Source organism: Chanodichthys erythropterus, chromosome 20, assembly GCF_024489055.1.
Source record: "Chanodichthys erythropterus isolate Z2021 chromosome 20, ASM2448905v1, whole genome shotgun sequence".
In the NCBI taxonomy this organism is placed as follows: domain Eukaryota; kingdom Metazoa; phylum Chordata; class Actinopteri; order Cypriniformes; family Xenocyprididae; genus Chanodichthys; species Chanodichthys erythropterus.
Window position 1 is genome coordinate 5,416,379 of NC_090240.1, and position 27,538 is coordinate 5,443,916.

At 35.7% G+C, this 27,538-nt stretch overlaps 1 protein-coding gene across 1 annotated transcript; it reads left to right on the top strand.

Moving 5' to 3' along the window:
- The first annotated feature begins 8,966 nt into the window (after window positions 1-8,966).
- Window positions 8,967-27,360, top strand: tulp1a (TUB like protein 1a). Its single transcript, XM_067370695.1, is given in 11 exon segments — window positions 8,967-9,638; window positions 10,179-10,283; window positions 12,525-12,647; window positions 16,216-16,377; window positions 16,574-16,656; window positions 16,747-16,917; window positions 23,499-23,611; window positions 23,704-23,812; window positions 23,904-24,002; window positions 26,035-26,206; window positions 26,427-27,360. Coding segments are annotated over 11 exon segments (1,413 nt in total). The 5' UTR covers window positions 8,967-9,496; the 3' UTR covers window positions 26,561-27,360.
- Window positions 27,361-27,538: the final 178 nt, after the last annotated feature.

Genomic DNA, 27,538 nt, shown 5'->3' on the forward strand with positions numbered 1-27,538 from the left:
AAGGTAACTGACGTCATTGACAGGCGACTGCACTGCCCCGTGTCACTGTTTAGAATGGGAATTTTCTCATGATTTACAAGTAGTTGAAAACATTAGAGATATTGTTTGTAATCAGCTGGACAAAATATATAACACTAGCCTAGTGGTTTTTGGATATTTTACTGCAAAAATTTTACATATTGTACCTTTAACAAATGAAAACTTATTATAAAGTGCTACCATTATTGTATAATAAAAATGCATCACTGTCATGCTATAAGATGGCATAAATCAATGGCTTTTATGGAGCACAGGTTAACAGATTTTGCTATAGTCATCTTTTTTTATTATTATTAATACAGCATTATTTCTATGATTAGTATGCATGAGCTTTATGTAGCAAATCCCCCACAGAGACATGTGGCAGCCCTCTAATTCTGATGACAATCCTATTAAATCTTTGCAGGTGGATGGGTAAGACCTCCACTGACTGGTTTTGTAATGGGTAGATGCTGGTTTGTCTCTCAATGACAGATGGCATACATTTAAAGATAATTGCATGCTGGGAAACAGCACTCTCATCTTATTGGCCTTTTAAGATGACCAGTAAAGCCCAACATCTATGTTTTCAAGTGCAAAGAGGCATAGGCAACGTTTCTGCAATACGTGTCAGGACTTGATTGGACAAGATTGGATGGAGAAAAAATTGCATAAAAAATATAGTTATGAGTTTTAATGGAATACTGTTAATTATTACTCATTGATTGAGCCTTGGATATTTTACTTGAGAAGAATTCTGAGGTTTTGCTGATCTTCAGTTATCTTCTCTTGATGCCTCTGCAGAAAGAGATCTTGAAGGAGGTTTGGACAGAAGACAGGTGAGTAGTGATTTCTGCTCCATTATAAATAATGTCAATAGTGTGTGTGCTTTGCTAATAATTTTGATTTATATCTTAGTCTCCCTAATGACGACTCCAAAAAGTCAGGACAGGTGAGTTCTACATCAGTGTGTTTGTGTTTTTGTATGTTTCAATCTATGTCTACACATTCATATTCAAGTGCAAACATACTTTAATGTTGGTCTAGAAGTCTGAGAACACATTGAAAACCTTATTTTTTCATTTAAACTTCAAAAGTTAAAACAATTGTAAAAGAAAAGTTATATGAAATTAATCATTGCAGAGATCATATATTTCAGTTCTTCCACTGAAGCTCAAGATGTGCTGCTGTTAATAAAGAAAAGGACGACAAACTAAATACGAATATATTATGAAATTCATGTTATAATTTTAATTCAATTAGTTCAGTTATGAAACTCTAGATGGCACAAGCTGATCCTTTAAATGCAGTCTGCATCATTTACTGCATGGCACAAGATGATGAGCCTCTGCTGATCCTGCAGCCAGTGAGGTTTCATGCTCTACATTTAAATAGTCTGGTTCATTGTTTGCTGTAGTGCTCTGAACCCCTCCACTTCCCCAGCTCCACCTGTCTAGATCTGCTATGGGATTTATCTATTCATGCAGCAGCAGCATATCTTAAAGACTCACAACAGCATGTCTGTGTATCTAAAGGCAATAGCAAGTTCACTTGCTCTGCAGCATTGTAGTCAGGGTCTACAATAAACACTCACCAAGCGTCAAATGTGAATAAAAATTGGCATTGGCGAGTATATTGTGAGAACATGAACGTGAACAAATGTGAATGACTCTCTGCACATTTGATGCTAGTCCAACATTGCACAAGTTTAATCCTTGCCAATTGAAATATTAAAGTGCAAAAAGACACAACTCAATTCGTTACTCATGCACTGTGTGGGAAATTTTATGTGCGCACTTTGGAAATCTGCATCTCAGATAGCTAGCGAATACTGAACTGAGCTCTTTTTCACATCTTCTTGCACTTGAACGGACATATGAAAACAAAATTTTGTCAAAATGCCAGTGTCCTCATAAAAGTACACATAGTCATAGTTTAACATAATGTTTTAAAGGATAAGTTCACTTTAAAATACAATTTTCCTGATAATTTACTCACCCCCATGTCATCCAAGATGTCCATGTCCTTCTTTCTTCAGTCGAAAAGAAATTAAGGTTTTTGATGAAAACATTCCAGGATTATTCTCCTTATAGTGGACTTCAATGGCCTCCAAACATCGAAGGTCAAAATTACAGTTTCAAAGGGCTTTAAATGATACCAGACGAGGAATAAGGGTCTTATCTAGCGAAACGATCTGCCATTTTCGAAAAAAAAAAAAAAAAAAATGAAAATGTATATGCTTTATATAAACCACCGATTGCCTTCCAAGTGGTTCCGCCAAAACCGCACTTTTGTATTCTTCAAAAAGCTTACGCTGTATGTCCTACGCCTTCCCTATTCTACTTATGGAAAAAATGGAACTGGTGCTGCGTTCGTTCCGTAAGTAGAATAGGGAAGGCGTAGGACATACAGCATTAGATCTTTGAAGAATACGATAGTGCGGTTTTGGCAGAAGCACTTGGAAGGCGATCATTTGTTTATAAAGCATATACATTTACATTTGTTTAGAAAATGACCAATCATTTCACTAGATAATACCCTTATTCCTCATCTGGTATCTTTTAAATCCCTTTGAAGCTGCACTGAAACTGTAATTTTGACCTTCAACTGTTTGGAGGCCATTGAAGTCCATTATAAAGAGAATAATCCTGGAATGTTTTCATTAATTTCTTTTCGACTGAAGAAAGAAGGACATGACATCTTTGATGACATGGGGGTGAGTAAATTATCAGGAAATTTTATTTGAAAGTGAACTAATCCTTTAAGTGAACAAACAGTTCAAGAAAAACATGAAAACACACATTTATCAGTATATTTGATCTGTGCATTAGCTCTTAAAGTGACAGCAGCCTAATATTCCTGCTGCTGTCTGTATGTTTAATGTTAATTAAACAACAAAAGACAAAGAAAAATCACTCACTGCTCTACATTGGATAACTTTTGTAACTTTAATAAGGATTAATCCATGTTTCATGGCTGGTAAAAAAATATTTATGGTCAGTAAATGGTTACTGGCCATTGGCAGGTGTGGCAAAAAGTTAGTTTTAAAAGCGTAGCAGATCTAGTCCACCAAGACCAAATACATTAACAATGACATATTCAAAAACATGCTAAAGCTATTCAGAGAGTTGTCATGATTGTTAACTGAAACTAAAACTAAAACCATAAAAAACTTTTTTTTTTGTTGCTTGAAATAAATAGGTATTAACTGAAATAAAATAAAGCATACAAATGTATTTTATTTCATCTAGTTGCCAAGGCAACATTTCTTATTTTCTTTGAATTTAACTTGATGTACTAAAATTACTAAAACTAAAACTGAAATAAAAAATAATACAAACTAAATTGCACTGAAAAATGGGAAAATCATATTATTTGCGATCTACAAGACAAAATTGTGTTTCTCTTCAAAAACTAGATTTCTTTACTTTCGATTAATGTAATTCTCTAAAATGTGCAATCTACTAGATTTAGTTATTTAGGGCGAATGTATCAAACCAGTCAAGTACTCGAAAATGATTTTTGCTGAAACTGTAGTTCACAGCATGCTTTGCTTGGGACTTAATGTTTTATGTGTTTTTGAGCAAGATGAGAAAAGGGGGGAGACTTTATAGTGTTTCATTTGCTTAGGCAGTGGTCTGATACATTATTGCTTTTCCCTAAGAGCATTTCATTACTTAGCATTTAGTATACTTATATGTGCTGCTAGCTAATAGCTAGCTAATACAATCTTATAATTCAGTCATGTGACACAAATTAAAATCACTTTGAGACCCCTTAATTGGGTTATTTAAAAATAACTTAATTCCATTATGTTGACATTATATAAACAAGTTCATGTAAATCCAACACCACCTTTTTTCAGTGTGACGTTTAAAAATGATAAAAAACATTACCAAAACTTAAAAACTAAAATTTAAAATTAAAACAAAATATAAAAATAAAAACATTCCAAATAATAATAAAAATATAATAGTATCTCAAATATATGTTAATAGTACTACTTTTTCACTTAAACGGTTCTGCTGATAATGTAATCTGTAATGAATAAGTTTCAATCTGCGGTAGTCAGATCTTCAGATGGTATACTCCTCTGGCGTTGTTTTGGTTGCTCCTGAGGCAGATGGGCTTTACACTGAATCCTATTATCAACTTCTCCGGACTAAACTAGCTTTCATAATCAGCCACACTGATGCCCTCAGCACACACTCATATACACACACATGACCGCTTCATCTGCTCTCTTGCCTGGACTTTTACTCTTGAACCGATGTCATCTCAATAACCATGTCTGCAGAGAAGGTACATCTTAACTGTGGCGTCTTATAGCGGAAAAGAGCTTCTAGTTTCTAAATGCAGTTAAAGATGTCTTAGATTCAATGTACTAAGAGTCTGTGTGTTTTAAGCAGTAATAGAACTAATACTAAGAAAATGTTTGTTAATTTTGTGCCAGGCATAAACAGTGTAGCTCTATGAAATAGAAGGCACTAAACGCGCCTAAATTAGTTAATACAAGTCTGTTTGATTGATTGATTTAGTTAGTGTTTTCTGTCAGCATACACATGTCATTGATCTTTTGCGAGACATAAAATGCAGTAGGTTGTGATTTTCCGTAACACTTTAGTATGGGGAACACATATTCACTATTATCTGCAACTTTTGCCTCAATAAACTCCTAATTTACTGCTTATTAATAGTTATCAAGTTTTTGTAGCATGTAAGTTTAGGTATTAGGTAGGATTAAGGGATGTAGAATATGGTCATGAGTCAAAATAAGGTTATTAAAGGGTTAGTTTACCCAAAAATGAAATTTCTGTCATTAATAACTCCTTCGTTCATCTTCAGAACACAAATTAAGATATTTTTGATGAAATCCGAGGGTTTCTGAATCACAGCAACGTCATTGCACCTTTTGACTTCCAGAAAGGTAGTTAAAAACATTGTTAAAATAGTCAACGTGACTGCAGTGGTTCAACCTTAATGTTGTGAAGTGACAAGAATACTTTTTGTGCGCAAAAACAAAACAAAAATAACGACTTTATTCAACAATTTGAACTGTTGTCATATGCAGTGAACTCAGTGCAGGCTTCCTTGTTTACATCAGAATGCTGGCTCATTATTGGCTGGATCCTGTGTCAGCATCACATACATGCGTTGTGCTGCTCACGTGTTCAGCTTCGGCCAATACTGAGTTGACGTAAACATGGAAGCCTGTACTGAGTTCACTACGTATGACAATGGTTCAAATTGTTTAATAAAGTCGTTATTTTTGTTTTGCTTTTGCGCACAAAAAAGCCGCTTTTCCACTGTCTGACAGAACGGTTCTCATTGCGTAACTTTTAATTTGATTATTAATTTGTGTTTACGTCGCTCAAATAGAGCGCTTAGCCAGCTAGGGAGAAACTGGTAGCCATGCAACAGACAAGTAACCAATCAACGTCACTTCACGGATTCTACCAGCACAGTTAGACAACCCTACCAAGAATTCCGGGCCGAGAACGGTTTGTAATCTTGCCATTCTAAGACTGTGGATAAGCGGCTTAAGTATTCTCATCAGTTCATAACATTAAGTTTGAACCACTGCAGTCAGGTTGACTATTTTAACCATGTTTTTAACTACCTTTCTGGACGTCAAAAGGTGCAATGATGTTGCTGCCTATGTGTGGTTCAGATACCCTTGGATTTCATCAAAAATATCTTAAAGGGATAGTTCACCCAAAAATGAAAATTTTATGTTTATCTGCTTACCCCCAGTGCATCCAAGATGTAGGTGACTTTTTTTCTTCAGTCGAACGCAAATTATGATTTTTAACTGCAACCGCTGCTGTCTGTCAGTCAAATAATAGCAGTAGATGGGAACTTCAACTATAACAGTAAATAAAACTTGCTTAGACAAATCAAAATTAAAACCTGCGGCTCGTGACGACACATTAATGTCCTAAGACACGAAACGATCGGTTTGTGCGAGAAACCGAACATTATTTATATCATTTTTACCTCTAATACACCACTATGTCCAACTTCGTTCAGCTTCCTGTTAGTGAGGTCAAAAAACGCGTTCTGAAGACGGAAGTGATGTCTCGCCCATATACTTCAATGAGCGCGAGACATCACTTCCGTTGTCAGAGCGCGATCAGACCTCACTAACCGGAAGCTGAACGGAGTTGGACATAGTGGTGTATTAGAGGTAAAAAATGATATAAATACTGTTCGGTTTCTCGCACAAACCGATCGTTTCGTGTCTTAGGACATCAATGTGCCGTCACGAGCCGCAGGGTTTAATTTGGATTAGTCTATGGAAGTTTTTTCGACTCTTATTGTTCAATTTCCCAATCACTGCTATTATTTGACTGACAGACGGCAGCGGTTGCAGTTATAAATCATAATTTGCGTTCGACTGAAGAAAAAAAGTCATCTACATCTTGGATGCCCTGGGGGTAAGCAGATAAACATCAAATTTTCATTTTTGGGTGAACTATCCCTTTAATTTGTGTTCCGAAGATGAACGAAGGTATTACGGGTGTGGAACGTCATGAGGGTGAGTAATTAATGACAGAAATTTCATTTTTGGGTGAACTAACCCTTTAATATGTGCTTTATTACTACTTATAAACGGCCAGTACTCAAGTAATATGCATGCTAATAAGCATCTAGTTAAAAGTGAGAATTGCAAACTAAAATAAATGTGTAAAACAGATTTTCATGCTTTTCAAGAGCCTTTTCAACAGAAATTATGTAATCTTAAAATGGCAGTGCCACAACCCACCTCAAAGACTCATTCTGCCATGATCCTGTTTACAGGTCCAGATTGTCATCCATTACTCTATATTCCAATAATCTGTAATCTAACATCTTTTCTTATAGTAAATGTCATTTTAAATTTTAATTTGCCAATATTCTATGTCAGACAGTGTCAAGAATGCTAAATCTGCTATTAGATTCTATTAAAGGTTTCCTTAAAGGATTAGTTCACTTTGAAATGAAAAGATTTTGAAATGAAGATTTACTCACCCTCAAGCCATCCTATTTGACTACTACTTCTTTCTGATGAACACAATCAGAATTATATTAATAAATATCCTGATGTGTCCAGGCTTTAAAATGGCAGTGAACGAGACCTACGAGTTCGAAGCTCAAAAAAGTGCATCCATCCATCATAGATGTACTCCACGCGGCTTCAGAAGGCCTTTATTAACCCCCCAGAGTCGTGTGGAGTAATTTTATGATGGATGGATGCACTTTCTTCAACTTCATACTCGTTGGACCTGTTCGCTGACATTATAAAGCTTGAATGTGTCAGGATATTTATTAATATAACTCTGATTGTGTTCATCAGAAAGAAGAAAGTCATATACACCGCGGATGGCTCGAGGGTGTGTAAACCGTATTTTTCATTTCAAAGTGAACTAATCCTTTAAGGGCTGTTTGAGACTTATCTTTTTCTTTTTGAATAAAATACCTGAGGTTCTTATACGCAATACTTTTAGACTCTTGATTAGGTAAGCCAAGGGAGCCTTTTGTGTTTAGGTTACGTATAGTTCATAGTCTGGGAATTGTGTAATATCTTGATTGACTAAAGTGACTCTTTGATCATCGGCCTGATTGTGTTTTCTTAGTGGCGAGATTTAGAAAGGCTTTAGAAAAGGAAAGCAATGCTAACCAGGTTGACTTTCATAAAATTAGCAGCAAATGGATTCAGTGTGTTCTTGTCATTGTTCTAGATGGGTCTTTGGATCTGTGTATTGGTCAAAATCTCAGGCTAAAGTAATCTATCAATTTTAAAATTATTTCTTTAACTACTATGTACTAACATTTAATTCATTATTTGATAAAGTGCATTTACTGTGTACATGTTTTTACATAAAATACCTGCATGTAATTACAGCTGTAAATAACTTCTGTAATTACATGTTTGATTACACAGTTAACCCATCCCTTACATCTTACTCCACCCTTAAACCTACCCATACCACCAAACCTGTCCTAAACTTACCCGTATCCACCTCAATAGTGGCGCAAGTGTTTTACAATACAATATCAACACAATAAGTATGGTGGAACTAACAATTATAATAAGTACTTATTGGTTAAAAAGAGCTAATATAAAGTGTGACCCTTTTTCTAGAATATTTTTAGCACTGAAAATAGTACAGAACAGGTTTTACATGTTTAATGTTTTTTTGTTTTTCAAAAACAGGAAATATTTTATACATGTGTTTCCCTTTTCCTGAGTATCCTGTTACATTTTTAACCATAAAGGGAGGAGAAAATGAGAGAGAATATGTCAGAGAGGGGTTGATCAAGGACACTGGTGCATGATGGCACTGAAACTCACTGACCTGAAAGAGTTCAGGTTCACTGAATTTAATGGCTGAAATTATGAAATGTACTTAAACATTAACTCTAATTAACAATTATCCAATCAATATTTCTCAGCCAACCAAGCAAATGCTTTTGGATGTTTCTGTCAAACAGAACCCCACTTACGTACAAAACTGAATCTACTGTGGCTAACTGTCTACGGAGGGGTTTTCCATAATGTATGAGTAAAATCCCCATGCCGACAGAAATCAAGGATCCCACTGTTTTTGCTCTTTGTTAAAGAGAGGTCTATAAATACTCATATAAGATTGGAACTAATCAGATTATGTGCTCCCCACTCCGTGGAGTACGGAAGCAGGCTGTGACGTCCGGCCTACATTGTGTAAGAATTAGACTTTCCCCTCCTGCTGCATTCTGTACGTAAGAGGTCACATATTTAATGTCCTTTGTTTGAGCAATGAACTCTTAGCTTAATAAATAGAATAAGTATTTAAGTGTTTAATATTAATAAGTTGGCATTTAATGGTCTTTTTTTTTTTAAGATTTATTTTTTTCATTTTTGCCTTCATTATGATAAATGGGAGAGAGAGAGGGGGACAGTAAAGGTCAGCAAGCCAGGACTCGAACTCGGGTTGCCGAAGCGCAACACCGCTATATGTCGGTTCTGCCCACAAGGCTATCGGTTCCGACTCGATGGTCTTTTCTTCTTTATTATGACATACATCTGAGTAAAACAGCCTTTCAGACAAGAAAAATGTAGGGTGGGACTTGATTTTGTCCATGAGGAATTGATTGGATGGTTGTGGTTTGCTATTGGTGGATCTCATGTGAGTGACAGGTTGCCCCGCCCTCACATCAGTAAACATGTCATCAGAGAAGAGATGCTGCAAGAGGGTGGGGAAGTTATTTTTGATGAAAGATTATGAGGGAACATGTAATAAATACTGCTATATTTCATAAAAATAAGAATTGGCAATTTGATTTCATGACATCTTTAGGTAATGTAAATTTCTAAAGTATTATGTGCATCCTTTTGCTTGCTTTCATTGATGTCTGGCAATGGGTAAGTTCAAAACTACTGCTTAAATTTACACAACTATGCACAGAAATGTACAAGCATGCAAAAGAAAAACTGTAAATGTGATTAATTGACCTTATGACAGCTATGTAGAAGACAAAGAAGAAGAAGCCGGAGGCAGATTCTGGAAAGGCCAATGGAGCCGAAGACAAACCGAAGAAGAGCAAAGCTAAAAAGACTGAAGAGCTGTCAGGCGAGGAGGAGAGTACGCCTTCAAAGAGTCAGTCTGATACATTACACATCTCACATAGACATACAGTACAAACTCAAACTGTTCATCTTACTGGATTTGGATTATTTGGATGCCCCTTAGGAAGTAAAATAATCACCAAATAATGGTTACATGGACATTGAATTGCCACATGTGCTTCTGTTCTGAGAGAAATACTGTACAGTTCCTACTAAAAAAAAAAAAAAATGAATATCATTGCAGTAGATAACAAAAAAAAAAAAAAAAAAATGTTGTTTTTATCAAAACATTTCACAAAAAGAAGTTTGTCAGTTTTAAAATGATATACTTTATTATCATTAGTAACTCAATCAGAAACAATGGCAACAAACGAGAACTCGGGCAACAGTGATGGAACAACAAAACTAAACAGGAAATGATCATTACAGGGGCCAGTTGATTATTAAATGGCATTCAGATATTTTTAAGTGCTTTGTGTAAGAACACTTTTTTTTTTTTTTTTTGAGCACTGTCATTTTGCACTAGTGGAATAATCCATGGTTGCTAAAACAACTTCTTTTCACTTCTCAGCAGAGAGAAAAACAGTAAAGAAAAAGAAAACCGAGAAGGACAAAGAAGACATAACGGAGAAGAACACAAAAAAGAAGCACAAGAGTACTCCTAAGAAGAAGAAAGGTATAAGTGATTTTTAATCCATCAATTAGTTCAAATAGATATTTATTAAACATCCATTTTCTAAACCACTTGTCCAACAGTATGTGGGCAACTTGTCCTTCGAGCTGTTGGCAGGGAATGAAGTGACACATTTTTCCTTAGTACTGTATGAAATACTTTATACAGAATATTTCATAGAAACAATTATGATTCACACACAAATCATTTGTAGGCGTGTCTGAAAAAGCTGATAAAAATGAAACTATAAATCCCGGATACTACTTAACCCTTGTGCAGTCTTCGTTTGGGGTGTACACTCAGGGTCTTTGGGGTCTCCAGAGACCCCAGACAACAAAATGAAAATTTGTAACAAAATAATTGTTTTTTTTTGTTTGTTTTTAACACATGTAATTTTACTCTGTTTATTAATGTTTTTGCTTCACATTTGTGCAGTTTTTGGAGGATTTATCATATTTTTTATACAAAATAAATTAAATTTTATAAAACACCCATATTTCTAACTTTCATTCATGGGGATAACATGGATAATTTAACATGGTTTAGTGTAAGATTTTTGCCCATCTTTTGGAAAATGCCGTTTTAAAAGTAAAAAAAAAGAAAAGAAAAGAAAAAAAGATCACTTTTAACAGTAGATGGCTGCAGAGCTCCTCTATTTGCTATGTGTTATTTGACTAACTGAGACATCTTTTCACAAGTATTTTTCAGTTGGATAATCTAAATATTATGAAATCACAATCATAACAACAACTGATTGTTACAGTTACTTATTGTCAAAGTTCAGTATTTTTTTTACTGAATATTGTTACATTATGATGAGACCCCGCTTAGAAAATGGACAAAATTCATCCTCAAAATTAACATTATTGAAAAACTTTTTTTTTTTTCAGTTAAAAAAAAAAATAAATAAAAATTGACAAAAAGTAATTTTTATTGTCATAATTGTGATTTCATTATATGTAGATATAAATCCAACTGAAAAATACTTGTGAAAAGATGTCTTTCCATTAGTCAAATAGCACATAACAAATAGTGGAGCTCTGCAGCCATCTACTGGTAAAAGTGATCTTTTTTTTTTTTTTTTTTTTTTTTTTTTACTTTTAAAACTGCATTTTCCAAAAGATGGGCAAAAATCTTACACTAAACCATGTCAAATTATCCATGTTATCCCCATGAAGGAAAGTTAGAAATGTGGGTCTTTTATAAAGTGAATTTTACATAAAAAGCTGTTTTTGTATAAAAACCTATTCAACAAAATATTGTTTTATTTATTTATATAAATTTAAAAGATATGATAAATCCTCCAAAAACTGCACAAATATGAAATAATAACATTAATAAACAGAGTAAAATTACATTTGTTTTTAAAAAAACAATTATTTTGTTACAAAATTACATTTTGTTGCCTGGGGTCTTTCTGGAGACCCAAAAGACCCTCAGTGTTTTTTTTTTTTTTTTACACTAACATAAAAACAAGATATCGCTCCAATTTTTTTTTTATTTGTAGCTGTCTGCCATTTTAAATTATGTTGTAAAATGCTATATTTTACGAGTGTATTGGCGTATCGTTACAAAACTCGATATCAAAAAGTACTAACCGCAATACCAAGTCGGTACTGAAATGTAAAAAAATGTGACACTTTGAGCACTGTTGAGCGGATTCGTAAACACCTCTGATTGGCCATTGTGTTCACACACTCATCAGATATGTCTGTGATTGGCTACAATGATCAACGCATGGGAACATCTGAAAGCACACGGAAGTGTTTGAATTTGAAAGCGTTTTGAAAGGGGGAGCGGACTGGTCCACTGATAGACACCTGCTTTCAAGCGCTCCTGTGTGTATCTGTGTAAGCACTCAGTGAAGAGCGTCATTGGTGTCTATTTACAACATGTTTTTGAAGCGTGGATTATTGTAGCCAATCACAGACATATCTGATGAGATCAAATTAGATCATCTTCAGCCCATGTGGGCAAAAAGTTATGGATTTAATATCTGTATCTAAAGCTGTATCTCTGGAAAGATTTGACATATTGACACCGAAATTTGTCTGTGTAATTGTCAGCACCAGCTATGGGTCATAAGTAATAAGCAATTGTGTCACATTGCAAGTAATTGTATTAATGGGCTTTCAAATATTTTGCTTAAAATAATCTCCAAATGTCTTTAATAAAAATAATTGTCTTAATCATTTATAGGATTTGTCCTTTAAAACTGATATTTCTAACTGTCATTTTGATCAGATTCTGATGATGAAGATGATGAGGATGATGAAGAAGAGGAGACCTCACAGAAGAAGACAAAGAAAAAAACCACCAAAGAAAGCTCCCCTGCTGACACCAAAGAAAAGAAATCAAAGGCCAAAGGTCAGTTGAGCGTATTCACACTTGAATGCATGCTAATAAGCGAGGCCAAGGTTCACTTTGAGCTTTGTTCCATTAGTTTCAACGGTCAAGTAGCATTTATGTTATTATAAGAGCCACTTTGAACTTTGCACTTTGTTGGGGGTTGGCTATATAGAGAGTATTTTTGGTCCCTTAAAACAGTTTGAGCTTTTTAAGTTTATTTCCCCCTCAGAGCAAAACACTTTAAATATCGAATCAGAGGAAACTTAGACAATGGCTTCAGTGTGTGTAACTCTTAATGTCGTTATGTACACATGCATGGGGGTTTGCTGCTCAGGAAGAGGATTAGCCCTGGATCTCGTGAGCTAAGAAGATTAGCCAGAACAATACGGCAGAGCTGTCTTAAAGATCGCCACTCTGGTTTGTCTATGAGCTGAAGTGGGGCACTTTCAAGTGAATTTAACTCTTGTTTTTAGGTATGGTTTAGGGATTCGTTTGCTCATCTTAAAGGCTTGGCCTCATTTTCCCTGTTGTTAAAAGACAGATGGTGAGCTCCTCAGGGGGCGTCTGATCAAGCCACTCGAATAAGTGGAGAAACGACTTCAACAAATGGAAAACAAAGTCCAGCTGCTGACTAATAAGTTTTACCAGACAGTCTGCAATGACCTAGTTGATTGAAAACCTACACAGATGACCTCCTCTGGGGCTCCTATTACATTTGAGAAACATTTTAGTTTAAAGTGTAATGTATGGTGATGCAGAAAAATTCAATAATGTTTGCTGATGAAAGTGCAGGGACATTAGAACTAATGGCTCTATGATACTGAGCTATTGCTGTTTTGACAGTTATTCATCGTTCATTAAAGGGATAGTTCACCCAAAAATGAAAATTTGATGTTTATCTGCTTACCCCCAGGGCATCCATGATGTAGATGACTTTTTTTCTTCAGTCGAACACAAATGATGATTTTTAACTGCAACCGCTGCCGTCTGTCAGTCAAATAATAGCAGTGATTGGGAACTTGAACAATAAGAGTCGAAAAAACTTCCATAGACAAATCCAAATTAAACCCTGCGGCTCGTGACGGCACATTGATGTCCTAAGACACGAAACGATCGGTTTGTGCGAGAAACCGAACAGTATTTATATCATTTTTTACCTCTAATACACCACTATTTCCAACTGCGTTCAGCACTCGTTTAGTGAGGTCTGATCACGCTCTAACAACAGCAGTGATGTCTCGCTCTCATTGAAGTATATGCGCGAGACATCACTTCCGCTGTCAGAGCGCAATCCGACCACACTAAGCGAATGCTAAACGCAGTTGGACATAGTGGTGTTTTAGAGGTAAAAAATTATATAAATACAGTTCAGTACGGAAGAGGATTAGGGCCAAGCAATAATAAAAAAATAAAACCATCTTGAGATTAAAGTTGTTAAATTTCGAGAAAAAAGTCGAAATGAAATGTTGAGAATAAAATCATTAAATTATGAGAAAAAAGTCATTAAATTACGAGAACAAATTTGTTAAATTATGAGAAAAATGTTGTTAAATTTTGAGAAAAAAGTCGAGATAAAATGTTGAGAATAAACTCATTAAATTATGAGAAAAAGTCGTTAAATTACGAGAACAAATTCGTTAAATTACGAATTTGTTCTCATAATTTAACGACTTTTTTCTCGTAATTTAATTACTTTTTTCTTATTTAATGAGTTTATTCTCAACATTTTATCTCGACTTTTTTCTCAAAATGTAACAAGTTTATTCTCGTAATTTAATGAGTTTATTCTCAACATTTTATCTTGACTTTTTTCTTGAAATTTAACACGTTTTTTCTTGTAATGTAATGAGTTTATTCTCAACATTTTATCTCGACTTTTTTCTTGAAATTTAACACGTTTTTTCTTGTAATTTAATGAGTTTATTCTAAACATTTTATTTTGACTTTTTTCTCGAAATTTAACAACTTTAATCTCAAGATGGTTATATTTTTTTATTATTGCTTGGCCCTAATCATCTTCCGTAGTTCGGTTTCTCGCACAAACCAATCGTTTCGTTTCTTAGGACATCAATGTGTCGTCATGAGCTGCAGGATTTAATTTGGATTTGTCTAAGCAAGTTTTATTTACTCTTATAAAAGAAATTCCCATTGACCCACATTATATGGCTGCTAGACCGTAACGGTTGGAGTTAAAAATCATCTTTTGTGTTCTACTGAAGAAACAAAGTAACTTACATCTTGGATGCCCTGGGAGTAAGCAGATAAACATCAAATTTTCCTTTTTGGGTGAACTATCTCTTTAAAGGTTTCTTTAGAAACGTTTAGTTGGACAGTCATTTTTTTTTTTTTTTTTTTTTTTTTTCCAAAAAAGAACATTCAAATGTAACTTTACCATAAATGGAATGTTTCCTTAACATTCACAACCAAGAAAAACATAAAAAAAAAATAAAAAAAAAGAAAAAGAAAAAAAACCTGGGCATTTTAAACATTCAGAGAACATGCACTTAATGGGAATGTTAGAAAAACTTTCTTAGAATATATTTTTGTTATCTAGGTCTCTGGTTGTGATGGAACCTGTTGAGGCATTAATGCCTTCATTTGCATATTGAAAGAAACTGTTCTTCAACTAGAAGCTGAGCTGATTATTTGAAGCTGGCACACCTTAATAACCCCAGGGGAATTCTAGGAACTGGTCCTAATTTGTCACTTAAGGGCTCTCAGCTAAATACCCTGTGAAAGAACTCTATATTGGCTTCAGTGACTCTGAAATTGCTGTAGGCGAGCCATCATTGTAGAAAAGAGTTATCTAATTTGTTCCCCCTATTATATTATCTCTTCAGAGAATAAAGGTGAATCAGAAAGCAAAGGAAAGACATCTAAGGCAAAAAAGGAGCCAGCTTCTATGTTTCAGATAAATGGAAATAAACCAGATTTTATCGCAAAAAAGAAAGGTAATTTCACTTTTCTTAAAACACTGTACATTATTCATTGTGTTGTTAAAATGCACACACATTCATCAAGAATATGTCTGGTTAATATTTCACCTTAAAAAAAAAAAAAAGAATAATAATAATAATAATAATAAAAATTAATGTATAAAATATTAAACATTTTTAAGGACCATTGCGATTGTTTGTATTATTACAAAATTTTCAGTACAAAATTACGAATTCTCTTTTCTGTAAAGTGAAACAAAGAAATATTATACATAATTTTTTTATTGTGATTTAATACATACACACACACACACAAAATAATAATAATAAAAATGCTTGTCTGGAAAAAAAAAATGTATTTAGAAGAAAATGTAATAAAAATAATATATATAGTTTTAAAACTAGTACAGAAAATCATGTTAAAATGCAAATATATATCTAAAAGTGTTCAAAATTTACTAACTAAATAGTAATACAATTTTAAAAAATGTAGTGTAATACAATGCATAATAATACAAGTTGTAATACAGTTAGCTTACAGATACAATGCAATGCTTGTACATAATGTGACTATAGTGTTTTGATAGATATTTATTATTAAAAACTGTCATGGTCACATTTGTTGACTGGATCTTAAACGTCTGCTCCAGTCACTAAGTCCGACAGCGATGAGAGTGAGCCAGAGACTAAACCCAGCAAGAGCAAAAAGAAATCCACTGCCAACTCCACCTCCATGTTTCAAGCTGGAGGAGAAAAAGACAAGAAAAAAGAAAAGAGTAATAAGGACAAAGAGAAAAATAACAAGAAAAAGAGTAAGTGTCCGCTATGCATGTATCTTCTATCCAGACTGTTTGTTTGTAACATTTTTTGTGACTACTGTAGCCACATATGCTGTTTTTCATACAATCCCTATAATTTCAAATTTCTTAAATGATAATGACAACAACCTAAAATAACTTTCAATCTGACAAAAGCTTCTAATATCCATATAAATGTTTCTCATTTTAGAAGCTGCTAAATCTGATGAAAGTGATGACGAGGAAACAGAAGTGCCCAAAAAGAAGAAAGGCAAAGGAAGGAAAAGTAAAAAGGTAAGACTCCTGTGAAGTGAGGCAATGTCAGCCTGAGGGAAAGAATATATAATCTGTATAATCTGAATAGTAATATCTCTCTTGTGACAGGAGGAGGAGAGGCCTCCATCACCAGAGATTGAGTTTGATGACCTTGAGGAGTTTGTTCTTCAGCCTGCGCCACAGGGAACCACCATCAAGTGTAAAGTGACACGAGATAAGCGCGGCATGGACAGAGGCTTCTACCCCACCTATTACCTCCATTTAGACAATGACAAGAAGGTGACTTGCTCACAATTGTAGCTCAAATTCATGCAGAACTACTGACAATGTTTTATAGTATGAGAGGATAGTGTATCAATATTTTGAAATGCATGGCTCTACAAAGGGCGTGCAATTGAAAATTAGGGCTTTTCCCACTTGAACTTGTTAACCCTAGGTCAGTGTAAAACCCAGGTAAACAGAATCCTGGGTTCCCTTTCATAAGGGGTCACTATGGGGGGAATGCCTCTGGCATGACAGGTGTCTGAAGCATGATTCTAAACACGACAATAAACTTGACATTGGCAGGAGGCAGCCTATGATGTCACCACAGGTGCGACCGAGAGTATAAGAGGTCACCTGTGCAAAACGTCATCCTCTTTCTTGTCTTCAGGAGTATGTTTGTTCGTTGCGTGAGTGAGGAGCATGCACGTTTAGTTCCTAGGGAATAAATGCATGTATAGTGAGGAACATAGGTGTAATTTGTGGGTGGGACATGTCCCCACCACTTTTTGAAAGGGTCGATATTGTCCCCACCACTTTTTGAAACATCTTGCGGATATCTAATACAAAATAAACACCTCTAGTTGATTATTAATTTGTGTTAATAATAGGCGATTTGGCACTGGGATGTGTTGTTTTTGAAATCATGTTGAGTGTTCGTTGTCACTGTTATTAGAGGCGCGTGCAACAGGGTTCTCGGCACTCGTGCACACTGTGCAGTCTTCACACCGATGTGAATCGCTGTTGCGGAGACTCTCTATTCGTTACGTTGAAATCACAAAACAAAATACACATAAACGTGTCCCTGCTCTTGATATACAATCACTGATGAACATCTTTGGTTTTAATGAGAAAAAAAAAAAATCATTCATGGTTGGATTAGAACCGAGAACCTCTTGCACCCTAAATGGATTTACTGCCACTAGTCCATCAGGACATTCGATTATCAAAGGCGGATCGTCGTATTTATTAACTAATGTACATACTCTCGAGACTAACGACATTTTGTATTATAGCAGATGCAGGGAAACTATCATATTTTAACACATTTATAATTTTAATTAATTTTATTATTATTGTAATAATACAATTACAATATCCCCCCCCACACACACGCACACACACGCACACACACACACACACACACACATACACATTCTTGTCCCACCCACTTTTTAAAACAAAGTTACGCCACTGGTGAGGAACTATATTCTTTGCAGAGCTTCAGTGTTTACGCCCAAACAGCGGCTCAGTATTGACCAATAATGATGGTTTTAACAATGTCTTTAGTATCTTTTTGGACCTCAAAAGGTGCAATGTTCTTGCTGCCTATGTGTGGATCAGATACCCTCGTATTTCATCAAAAACATCTTAATTTGTGTTCTGAAGAAAAACTAAGGCCTTACGGGTTTGGGACAACATGAGGGTGAGTGATTAATGACAGAAATTTCCTTTTTGGGTGAACCAACCTGTTAAGCTTGGGGGTTGTAGGCAGAGCAGGGACGAGTTGAACTAGAAGTTTGCTTTTTTTGGCTCCTCTTGTTGGCTCAATTTATACTATTGCTGCTATGCATATATCTAATTCTGAGGAATTAGAGGCAGAGGAGTGTAGTAATTGTTATTGTTATAACAATTAGGGGTTGTGGAAGACAGACTTTATGGAAAACATTTCTATCTGGACAAAACTGCCTAAACACTCCTATGGATAACTGAGCTTCACCTGGATAGCAGTATCAAGTTGTTAATCTTTCTGTAAGCTTCCTTTGTAAGCTGTTCTGAGAGTAGGATGTTGTTAGGCCACTTCTTGCTTTAGAGAGTTATGCTGAGGCCTCAGTCCTCAGAGCTCACTTAGGCAGCATGCTAGGTTGTCAGGCTCTCTGTAAGCCTCCTTGGCTACTGCCTTTTCAAGCCGTGTTGAGTTGTTAGCATTTTTGAGTTGTTAGACTTTGAGAAGCCTCCGTGGTAAGCTGTTCTGTCTCTGAGCCAGATTTGGGCTGTAGGCCACTGCTCCTCTGAGCTCCTCCTATTACTGTGGTAGGCTGCTAGCCCTGTTATTTAGAACTTTGACAGGCACAGGACGTACTGTATATGTGCTCAGCCATAGGCTAAGTGGTTAGGCTCTCTGTGAGCCTTCTTGGCTACTGCGAGTGTTGTTAGGCCTCCTCTCACTAGAGAGAGTTGTCTATATTGTGGTCTTCGCTCCCCAGAGCTCTGCTAGGATAGCAATTGCGAGTTGCAGGCTCTCTGTGAGCCTTCTTGGCTACTGCTAGGTCATTAGGCTCTTGGGAGCCTCCTTGGCTACTGACCTCAGTGTGGAGTGTTGCTAGGCCTCCTCTCATTATGAAAGTCTCTGTATTGAAGTCTCCACTCTGCGGAGCTTTGCAGGCCAGTTAAACTGAGTTTTAGTTCTTTCTGAGTTTCTCGGTATTGCCCATGGGTTAGAGTGTTGCCTAGGCCTCTTGTTTGAGGCCTCCACTCTTCAGGACTGCCTGAACAGAAGTCCTGAGTGTCCTCTCTGTGAAGTCCTCTCTGTGGGCAGTCATAGGGCACTCATCCCTTCAGCATGGCAGCATGGGTAACAAGATGCTGTGTCCCTTTGCCATGCTTTCAGTATCCCTGCACACATCTCCTTCAGACAAGAAGTGGATGACATTTTGCCAAGCGGCAACCTCCCCCAGTTTCTCATGAAGCCAATACGGAAGTAACTTAAACTGTGATTCATCGACTGGCCGCTAGGGACAGGCTTGCAAAAGGGAGCAGAATCTCATTGACCATCATGTTAAAACAGCCAAGTTTACAGCGGAAAAAAACATGTTTACACTCTGGTTCAAATTGTGTTTTGGTCTTTATTGTCCTTCATGACAACTCTGAGGGGGGTGAATTTTTTTATAACTCATCAAATTATAAATTCGTCAAGGCATTGGCTAAAGGGTTTGTTCCTGAGATTTACTACTATGACAATACCAGGAGGATATACAACTCCGACAGCACTGCTTGGATATAACTAAAACTGCTGCACTATTTTGAAAAATTATACTTTGGACACGTGCTCATTAGTTTGAGAGAACATTTGAGAGTTATACAGATATCTGGTACCTATATATGTATGTATAGAGTTTTACATTATAAACCGATGCTCAGATTGAATGATGGAGAGCAAATCATTCCGAAGATATGTAATGCAAAACATGGATAATATATAAAGATTTCATGGATTTAACGCTTTCATGAACAAAAAGTAGTTTTTTTTTATGTTTTGAAATGGACATTTTACCCAAGCGAAACAGATTGGACTCATCTATCGATCTCTATTTCATTAAAGGTATGAAGTGCCAGTTGATTTTTTTGTTATTTGCACACTCCACACAAATTAATTAGCCTACTGGTGTTAGAGCATCTATAATGTTACCTTAAAAATCACCGTAGATTGACAGTAAACCTTTAGTACTTTCTAATGGTATTGTTATCTTTATTAATATTTTAGATAGTATCTAAGATAGATATGCTAGGTGGCCGTGGTTTCAGCAACAAGTCGCATGGGCTCCAACTACGTACCACCTCTTTGCCCATTTTCAGTTATCCATGAGTGACGTGCGGTCACGTGCAGCTAAGATGGCCGCTGCCTCATTTTCGCGTCAAAACTGCTGTTCAGAACTCTATGGGTAGGGCTGGGCTTTTGTCACGCGCATTTCGTCAGTAAAGCCGGTTCCCTGATTACCGCTAAATCGCCATCACCTGCTTTCAAATGGAGCGGCATTTAATAGACAGAGCCGTAGTTCACTGACAAGCCACGCAATATCACGTTCAATATCGATATGAATCGCCGTCGATATTGAACGTGATATTGCGTGGCTTGTCAGTGAACTACGGCCCTATCTATGGGTGACGTCACGGACACTACGTCAATATTTTTTTACAGTCTATGCATTTTGCACAGGGGCCCTTTTATACTTTTGGTCGCAACAGTGGTGATGTCAAAGGCTGCTGCCTGCCAATGTCAAGTTCATTGTCATGTTTAGACTCATGCTTCAGACACCTGTCATGCCGGAGGCATTCCCCCCTATAGAGACCCCTAGGGGACGCAGCGTCTTGTTTCCTATTCTCAGGGAACCATGGTTAAATGTGTAACCTGAGACATTTTTTCACTTCACATTTCACGTTGCTCATAATTTGCGGTTAACAATTAATCCTGGGTATTCATAAGCAGTCCTTTCACACTATATATTGCTAAATCCAGGGTTAAGATCCTTATTTGCATGTCTGTGGTGTCAGTATCACTGATTGGACGAACACCACACAAGATAGTATAATTACATAAAGGCTCTAGTATTGCGCATCCTCGTATCATATTGCTAACTGTACAATCAAGTTTATCCTGAATGGATTTTTTGGACTATAAAGGTAAGAAAGAAAACATGCATGAGTCATTCTACGAAACGGGTGCCATTTGGGTCCGCAACATTTGATCAGATGCATAAAGCACAAAAAATGTCCCAAAGTCTGTTTCCAAAGCTTAAAGTTATTAATTCAAGTGTTCTTTTTAACATGATATATGATCACATGTTTTTTTTTTGAAGATTAGCATACTATTTTTAATAATTTTTCATTATTACATAGCCAATTTCACATGTCCGTGTTAACCAACATGACATTTGCATCTTAAATATCACCAAGTAAGTTCAAACATATACTATTTTCAGGATTATATGTGTGTCCCTGTTTACACAAGATATATGTATTCACAATAAACCTTATTTTTTTTTTGTAAATATTTTATGATTTGTGTGCGTCCCTCAGTTTGACTTACCACCCCGTCATGCTAACTTGTTTTATCTATAAATAATGCACTGTTCCTTTAAATGACATCACAAAGCCTAAGTGACATCATTTGAGCCTTTTTTACATTGTTTATTTGTTGCTTTTTCATGTTAGGCAGGGTCCGTCAAGCTTAAACTTACCACCCCGTCACGCAAAATAGATAGGTGAAAGCGTTTTTGTTTTTTTTTTACATTATTAATACAAAGAAAATTAAATTTCAGATTGAATGCATGTATGCTAGTTAAGAAACTTGACCACATGGGAGATTTGCGGACATTTTGGGATGAAATTTACCACCCCGTCACACACATTGTAAATTTCATCCCAAAATGTCCCCTGATAAAAATCACATTCTGAGGGGGTAAAACTTTTTATTTGGCAGGGTTCCCTTGGTAAAATGTACATTCCAAAGGCTAAATATCATGTTATTTGGGCTCGCTTCAACCCGTTTACATGAAAAACAACCCGCGGCAACAGTGCAAAAGTAGCCTAGCCCAATTTCACAGGAAAAACGCAGACTTGGCAACACTGTTTTGTTCATTAATTCACTCACTCACTCACTCACTCACTCACTCACTCACTCACTCACTCACTCACTCACTCACTCACTCACTCACTCACTCACTTTTTACTCAATTTGAAGGTCTCCCCTCCCCCAGTTTTTAAAGTTTAAAACCAGCAGATCATATAGAGAAACACTTTGTCCATACCACCCCGTCACATCATTTACCACCCCGTCACAGGGTCATTTTGTTAAAGGTTTATGGAAAGAAAATGAAATATTACATAAATTAATGTTGAATGATGTTCTTGTTGTGTGGACTGATCAGATAAATGTAACTTTATTTGTATTTTTTAAGTAAATATTTTTTTTCAGTACAAACAATGAGGCCATTGAAAGGTCAAATTCATGTATCAAGATTAAAAATGTAAAAATAAAAAAAATATATATTAAATTACAGACTTTCAATTGATGGTTTCCAAAAAAGGGAAATTTTTTTATTAGGAAAACATTAGATTTTAAAAATCTATTTCTTGTTTTACTACTCCAATGGCATACATATTGCCCGTGACGGGGTGGTACAAGAATGGCTTCCTTGCCTGAATAAACAGGATAATATTAATAAAAATGTTATGCCTGAGGTGGGAAAATATGTTTTTTGGAGGATTAATATATCTTTCAATTTGTAGGTTTTGTTTGAAAAAAAATTTGTTCATAATAAAAATTTTGAAAAATGCAAAGTGGAAATGGCACCCGTTTCATAGAATGACTCGCATAACAGTATATTAGGTCCTGGTATTCAGTCTTAAAGTGACAGCTGCCTAATATCCCTGCTGTCTGTCATTCATGTTAATCAAACAACAAAAGAGAGAAAATCTCACTACTTTTGACTAAATCACTTTTCTAACTTTAATAAGAAGAAATATATATTTAATTTACACAGTGAAGACTGTGCAGTGTTCTTATACATTTGATTACTTGGTGATACTGACATTGGTGACAATTTCTATGAAATATTCTATTCAAAAATATTGATATAAAAACATTGTTTGAAGCAAAAATATATATTGTGAGAAATATCACTATCATGAAATTACTCATACCGTGATAAAAGATTTTGGTCATATTGCCCGCCCCTAATTATGAGGTGTGAAACGTTTCTTTACCCAGGTTTAAAAGCGGTGTTTAGAACAACAATAAAACAGGGTTAAGCTCAGTGTGAAAAGCTCTATTGATGACTAACTGGGACCCTCTTTTGCTATTTCACTTCATCCTGCAGGTCTTCCTACTGGCTGGTCGAAAAAGAAAAAAGAGTGCAACGTCAAATTATTTGATATCCATAGATGCCACTGACCTTTCACGGGGTGGAGATCATTTTATCGGAAAACTGAGGTAACTTGTCTGATATAAAATATACGCAACAAAAATAAGTGTGATTTCTGCACTACTGCACTTTTTTGCTTTGTGGCTTCTGTTCTTTTTAGGTCTAATCTCATGGGTACCAAGTTCACAGTGTTTGACAACGGTCTCAACCCTGACCGTGCCCTTAGGGACATGTCTAATGCCCGGCAAGAGCTAGCGGCTATCATTTATGTGAGTGCTCACTTTCAGTTCCTCAACAGTCATCACGAAGATTGGAAAATCTTTTAGAAGTTTCAAAGTAGATATTGGTGTTTCTGTCCAGGAGACAAATGTGTTGGGGTTTAAAGGGCCCAGAAAAATGACTGTGATCATCCCAGGCATGGATGACGACAACGAGCGAGTGCCGATATGTCCACGAACAGTGAGTTCAGTTACTGCTATATCTGACTCTGATGTATAACAACAAACGCAAGCAAATAAATTCACAATAAAGGCTCACGGGAAAAATGTGCTTTAACCTAATTTTTTGCAAAATTCCTATACATTAGGGGTGTAACATTACATATATTCATCCTGAACCATATGGTACGGATTTCACGGTTCAGTGCATACAGTCAGACGACGAATACAGTCAGTCACAGGAAATTCACACTCCAGCCCAGAAGGGGGCGCGTGCTGTAATGCTACCCGCTACAATAAGAAAAAGAGCAGAAGAAAAAGAAGAGATGATCTATGCATAGACATGTTTACATGTATTCTCTCAACCTGTTTCAAGCACGGAAATGCATCACTAAAACAGCTTGAAAATAATATCTCGTGTAGCATTACATTTACCTCAGGCAAGTCATTTTGTGTCCACAGCATGTTACTTCACTGGAGAAATGAACTCTAGAGGGGAGCATTTCATTAAATATATGCACTATATTAGCTTATATATTCATTATATTTACTTTACCTGTTAGTAATATCTTATTTAATATATTTTTAAATAAATTTGTCATGAAAAAAGTTATGACAGTAACTGTGTAAATGATTATATTTAAAAAAAATAAAAAAATAAAATTGAGTGATGATTATTATGTTTAAAAAATAAATAACTAGCAACTGAATTTAATAGTTTGGGCTCTGTTGTTAATTGTAACATTTAATATTATAGTAATGTGTAAGAAGGGCTCCCTTCCTTTAGTTGAGTTGGGGTTTTTTATCCTTAAGAATATGTGAATTATAATTGAATTTATTTAAAGAGAGAGACACAATTGGTTCAATAAACCACTGTTTAATACAAAATAAGAAAAAATAAGCAATTTTATGTTTAGTTTTCTCCCCCTGCTGTACCGAACCCATTACCGAACCGTCATGTTTGTGCACCGTTACACCCCTACTATACATACAACTGGTCCCTGATTCTAACAAAAAAGCTTATTTGTTTTTAGCTATAATATGATAGTAGAACTTTCACTTTTGAAGAATTTTGTTAGTCAGTGTTTAATTTAGTTTACTTGCCACAAATAAAGAACTTGAAATGCGTACATGCATCATATTTTCTGTTATGTACTAACAAATGCCATAAAAATGAATAAAACCCACAATAATTTCTGCCGTCATTGAAGCTAGCCAGTATGTGTTCCGTGCATCAACACTAGCTGGGTTTCCATTACAGGTTTGCATTTTCTAAATGTCATTAAAAAAACTATTGCGAAATGACGACATTTCCATTAGCTGATGTTAAGCGACTAAAACGTAATTTTATCCTCTCGCGATCAGTCATTCCAAATATCATGGCAATGGATGTTAGTAGGTTTAAGTATCTCACAGCCACTGCAATAGCAATTATTTTTAATAGAAGGAGACATAGGTGTGTTATCCAAGCATTAATGGCAAGGAAAGCTCCTTATACTTGGGAGCGGCTGTGTATGAGGTGTTTCTGGGTGTTTCTCCCTCATATCTGCTTCAAGGTCTTGATAAATTGTGGCATTTCTTTGGTGTTTAGAATACAATATTCCCATAATTAATTTGTCTTTAATGAGTTTAATAAAGAACACTGTCTCATCTTCTGTCCAAACATACCATGCCATCTTTAAAGATTTATCGACTTTTACGTACCCCAGATGACCTGTAAATGCGAAAAAAAAAAAAAAAAAAAAAAAAAAGTTTCAATTGCAGTTTTGCAAAATATTCCTTTTTCAAATTATCTGAAAAAACACCTTCTTTGAGCATGAAACATTTTTGCGATATAAGGGTGTTTTTTGCGAAATTTACGTTTTTCCCATTGGGCGTATTTTCAAGTCACAAGAGTGTTATTTGATTTTAGTCAAACTGAACAAAAGAAACCACGATTTTCGATTAGACTGATATAAAAATGAACTTTAAATAAATGACACGGTTTTTAAAATGTTTTTAGTGTACAATTACCATTTGGTTCATGAACAACAATTCTGTTATTTTACCTGAAGGACAACGACGGTATACTTGCGCGCTACCAGAACAGACAGATGGACAACCTGATTGAACTCCACAACAAAACTCCAGTTTGGAATGATGACACTGCTTCCTATGTCCTCAACTTCTCTGGACGGGTCACACAAGCCTCTATCAAGAACTTCCAGATCGTCCACAGCAAAGACAGTGAGTGATACTGCTGATATTGCCAATTCTGTCAATGTCCTTTACCTCTTCCACTGGACTTACACAAAGGTTACAACTTTTCAATAGGCCAAAATGTTACAAATTGAACGTTTTTGCATACAGTATGTTGTGTTGATAATTCTATGTTATGCAGGAATTGTACTTGTTTTGGTATTGTTACATTAGCCTGAATGTAAAAACTAAATGCTCTCTTTTTCAGATAGCTACATTGTGATGCAGTTTGGAAGGGTGGCAGATGATATGTTCACTCTGGACTATAATTACCCCATGTGTGCAGTACAAGCCTTTGCTATCTCTCTGTCCAGCTTTGATGGCAAATTGGCCTGCGAATGAACACAAGGCACAAAATTTATGACCATGAGTCACATCTTTGCAATCAACACAATTAGTTCATCACCAGGATGCAAGATGAAGAAAGATGTGCTATCTGATAACGCAGGACATTTTTATGATTTTCACTGTGCCTGAATGCAATTGAGATACATTTAGCTTTCCTAGAAACAGAACATGAACTGACAGTCAAAGCTAGGCATTATAGATGCATGGGATGAATGCAGGCAACATAAAATGACTGAAATACTATTTGATTATATTTTGTATTGTACTGAGAATTGTGAATGTGTTGATTATATATTTATATATATATATATATAATATGTAAACTACAACACAATTATCCACACAAACATGAATTTTGATTGATCACTATGAGTACCTTATGATGAACTGGAGAAGTCGTCCTTAGGGTGGTGCTGTTTCAACAAGGCTTTATGGTCTCAATACACCAGACTGCTATGAATTCACAGGTTTCCAAGCTCTTATCATCTGTTTGAATATGTTCAGTCCTCAGCACTGTAATAAAAAGGGAAAATTTACTTTTTTCCACCCAAATCCACCCCTTTGAGTATTATGCACTTTAAATTAGCTGTATGAAAAATAAAATGTTCATACAACCTGTCAGATATCATTGAAATACATGTCCTGAGATATACTTGTCTATGTGGCAGTGGCAGTCTTAGGCATGTAAACACAGCAACTGAGAACCGTAACACATGGCCTATCAGAAAACTCCCTGTCGATATTAACCAATGGCCTGATTCTGGGATGAGACTGAACAATAGCAAATGAGGGGGAGTGTCTGAGAAACATGTTTGGAAACATGCAATTCCTTTTGATGGCTAGTGGCTTTAGAAATTGCTTACAGCAGCTTAAGTTAGTTCACTTTCAAAAGAAATATACCCCAAGATTTACTCGCCCTCAAGCCATCTTAGGTGTATATGACTTTCTTCTTTCTGATGAATACAGTCTGAG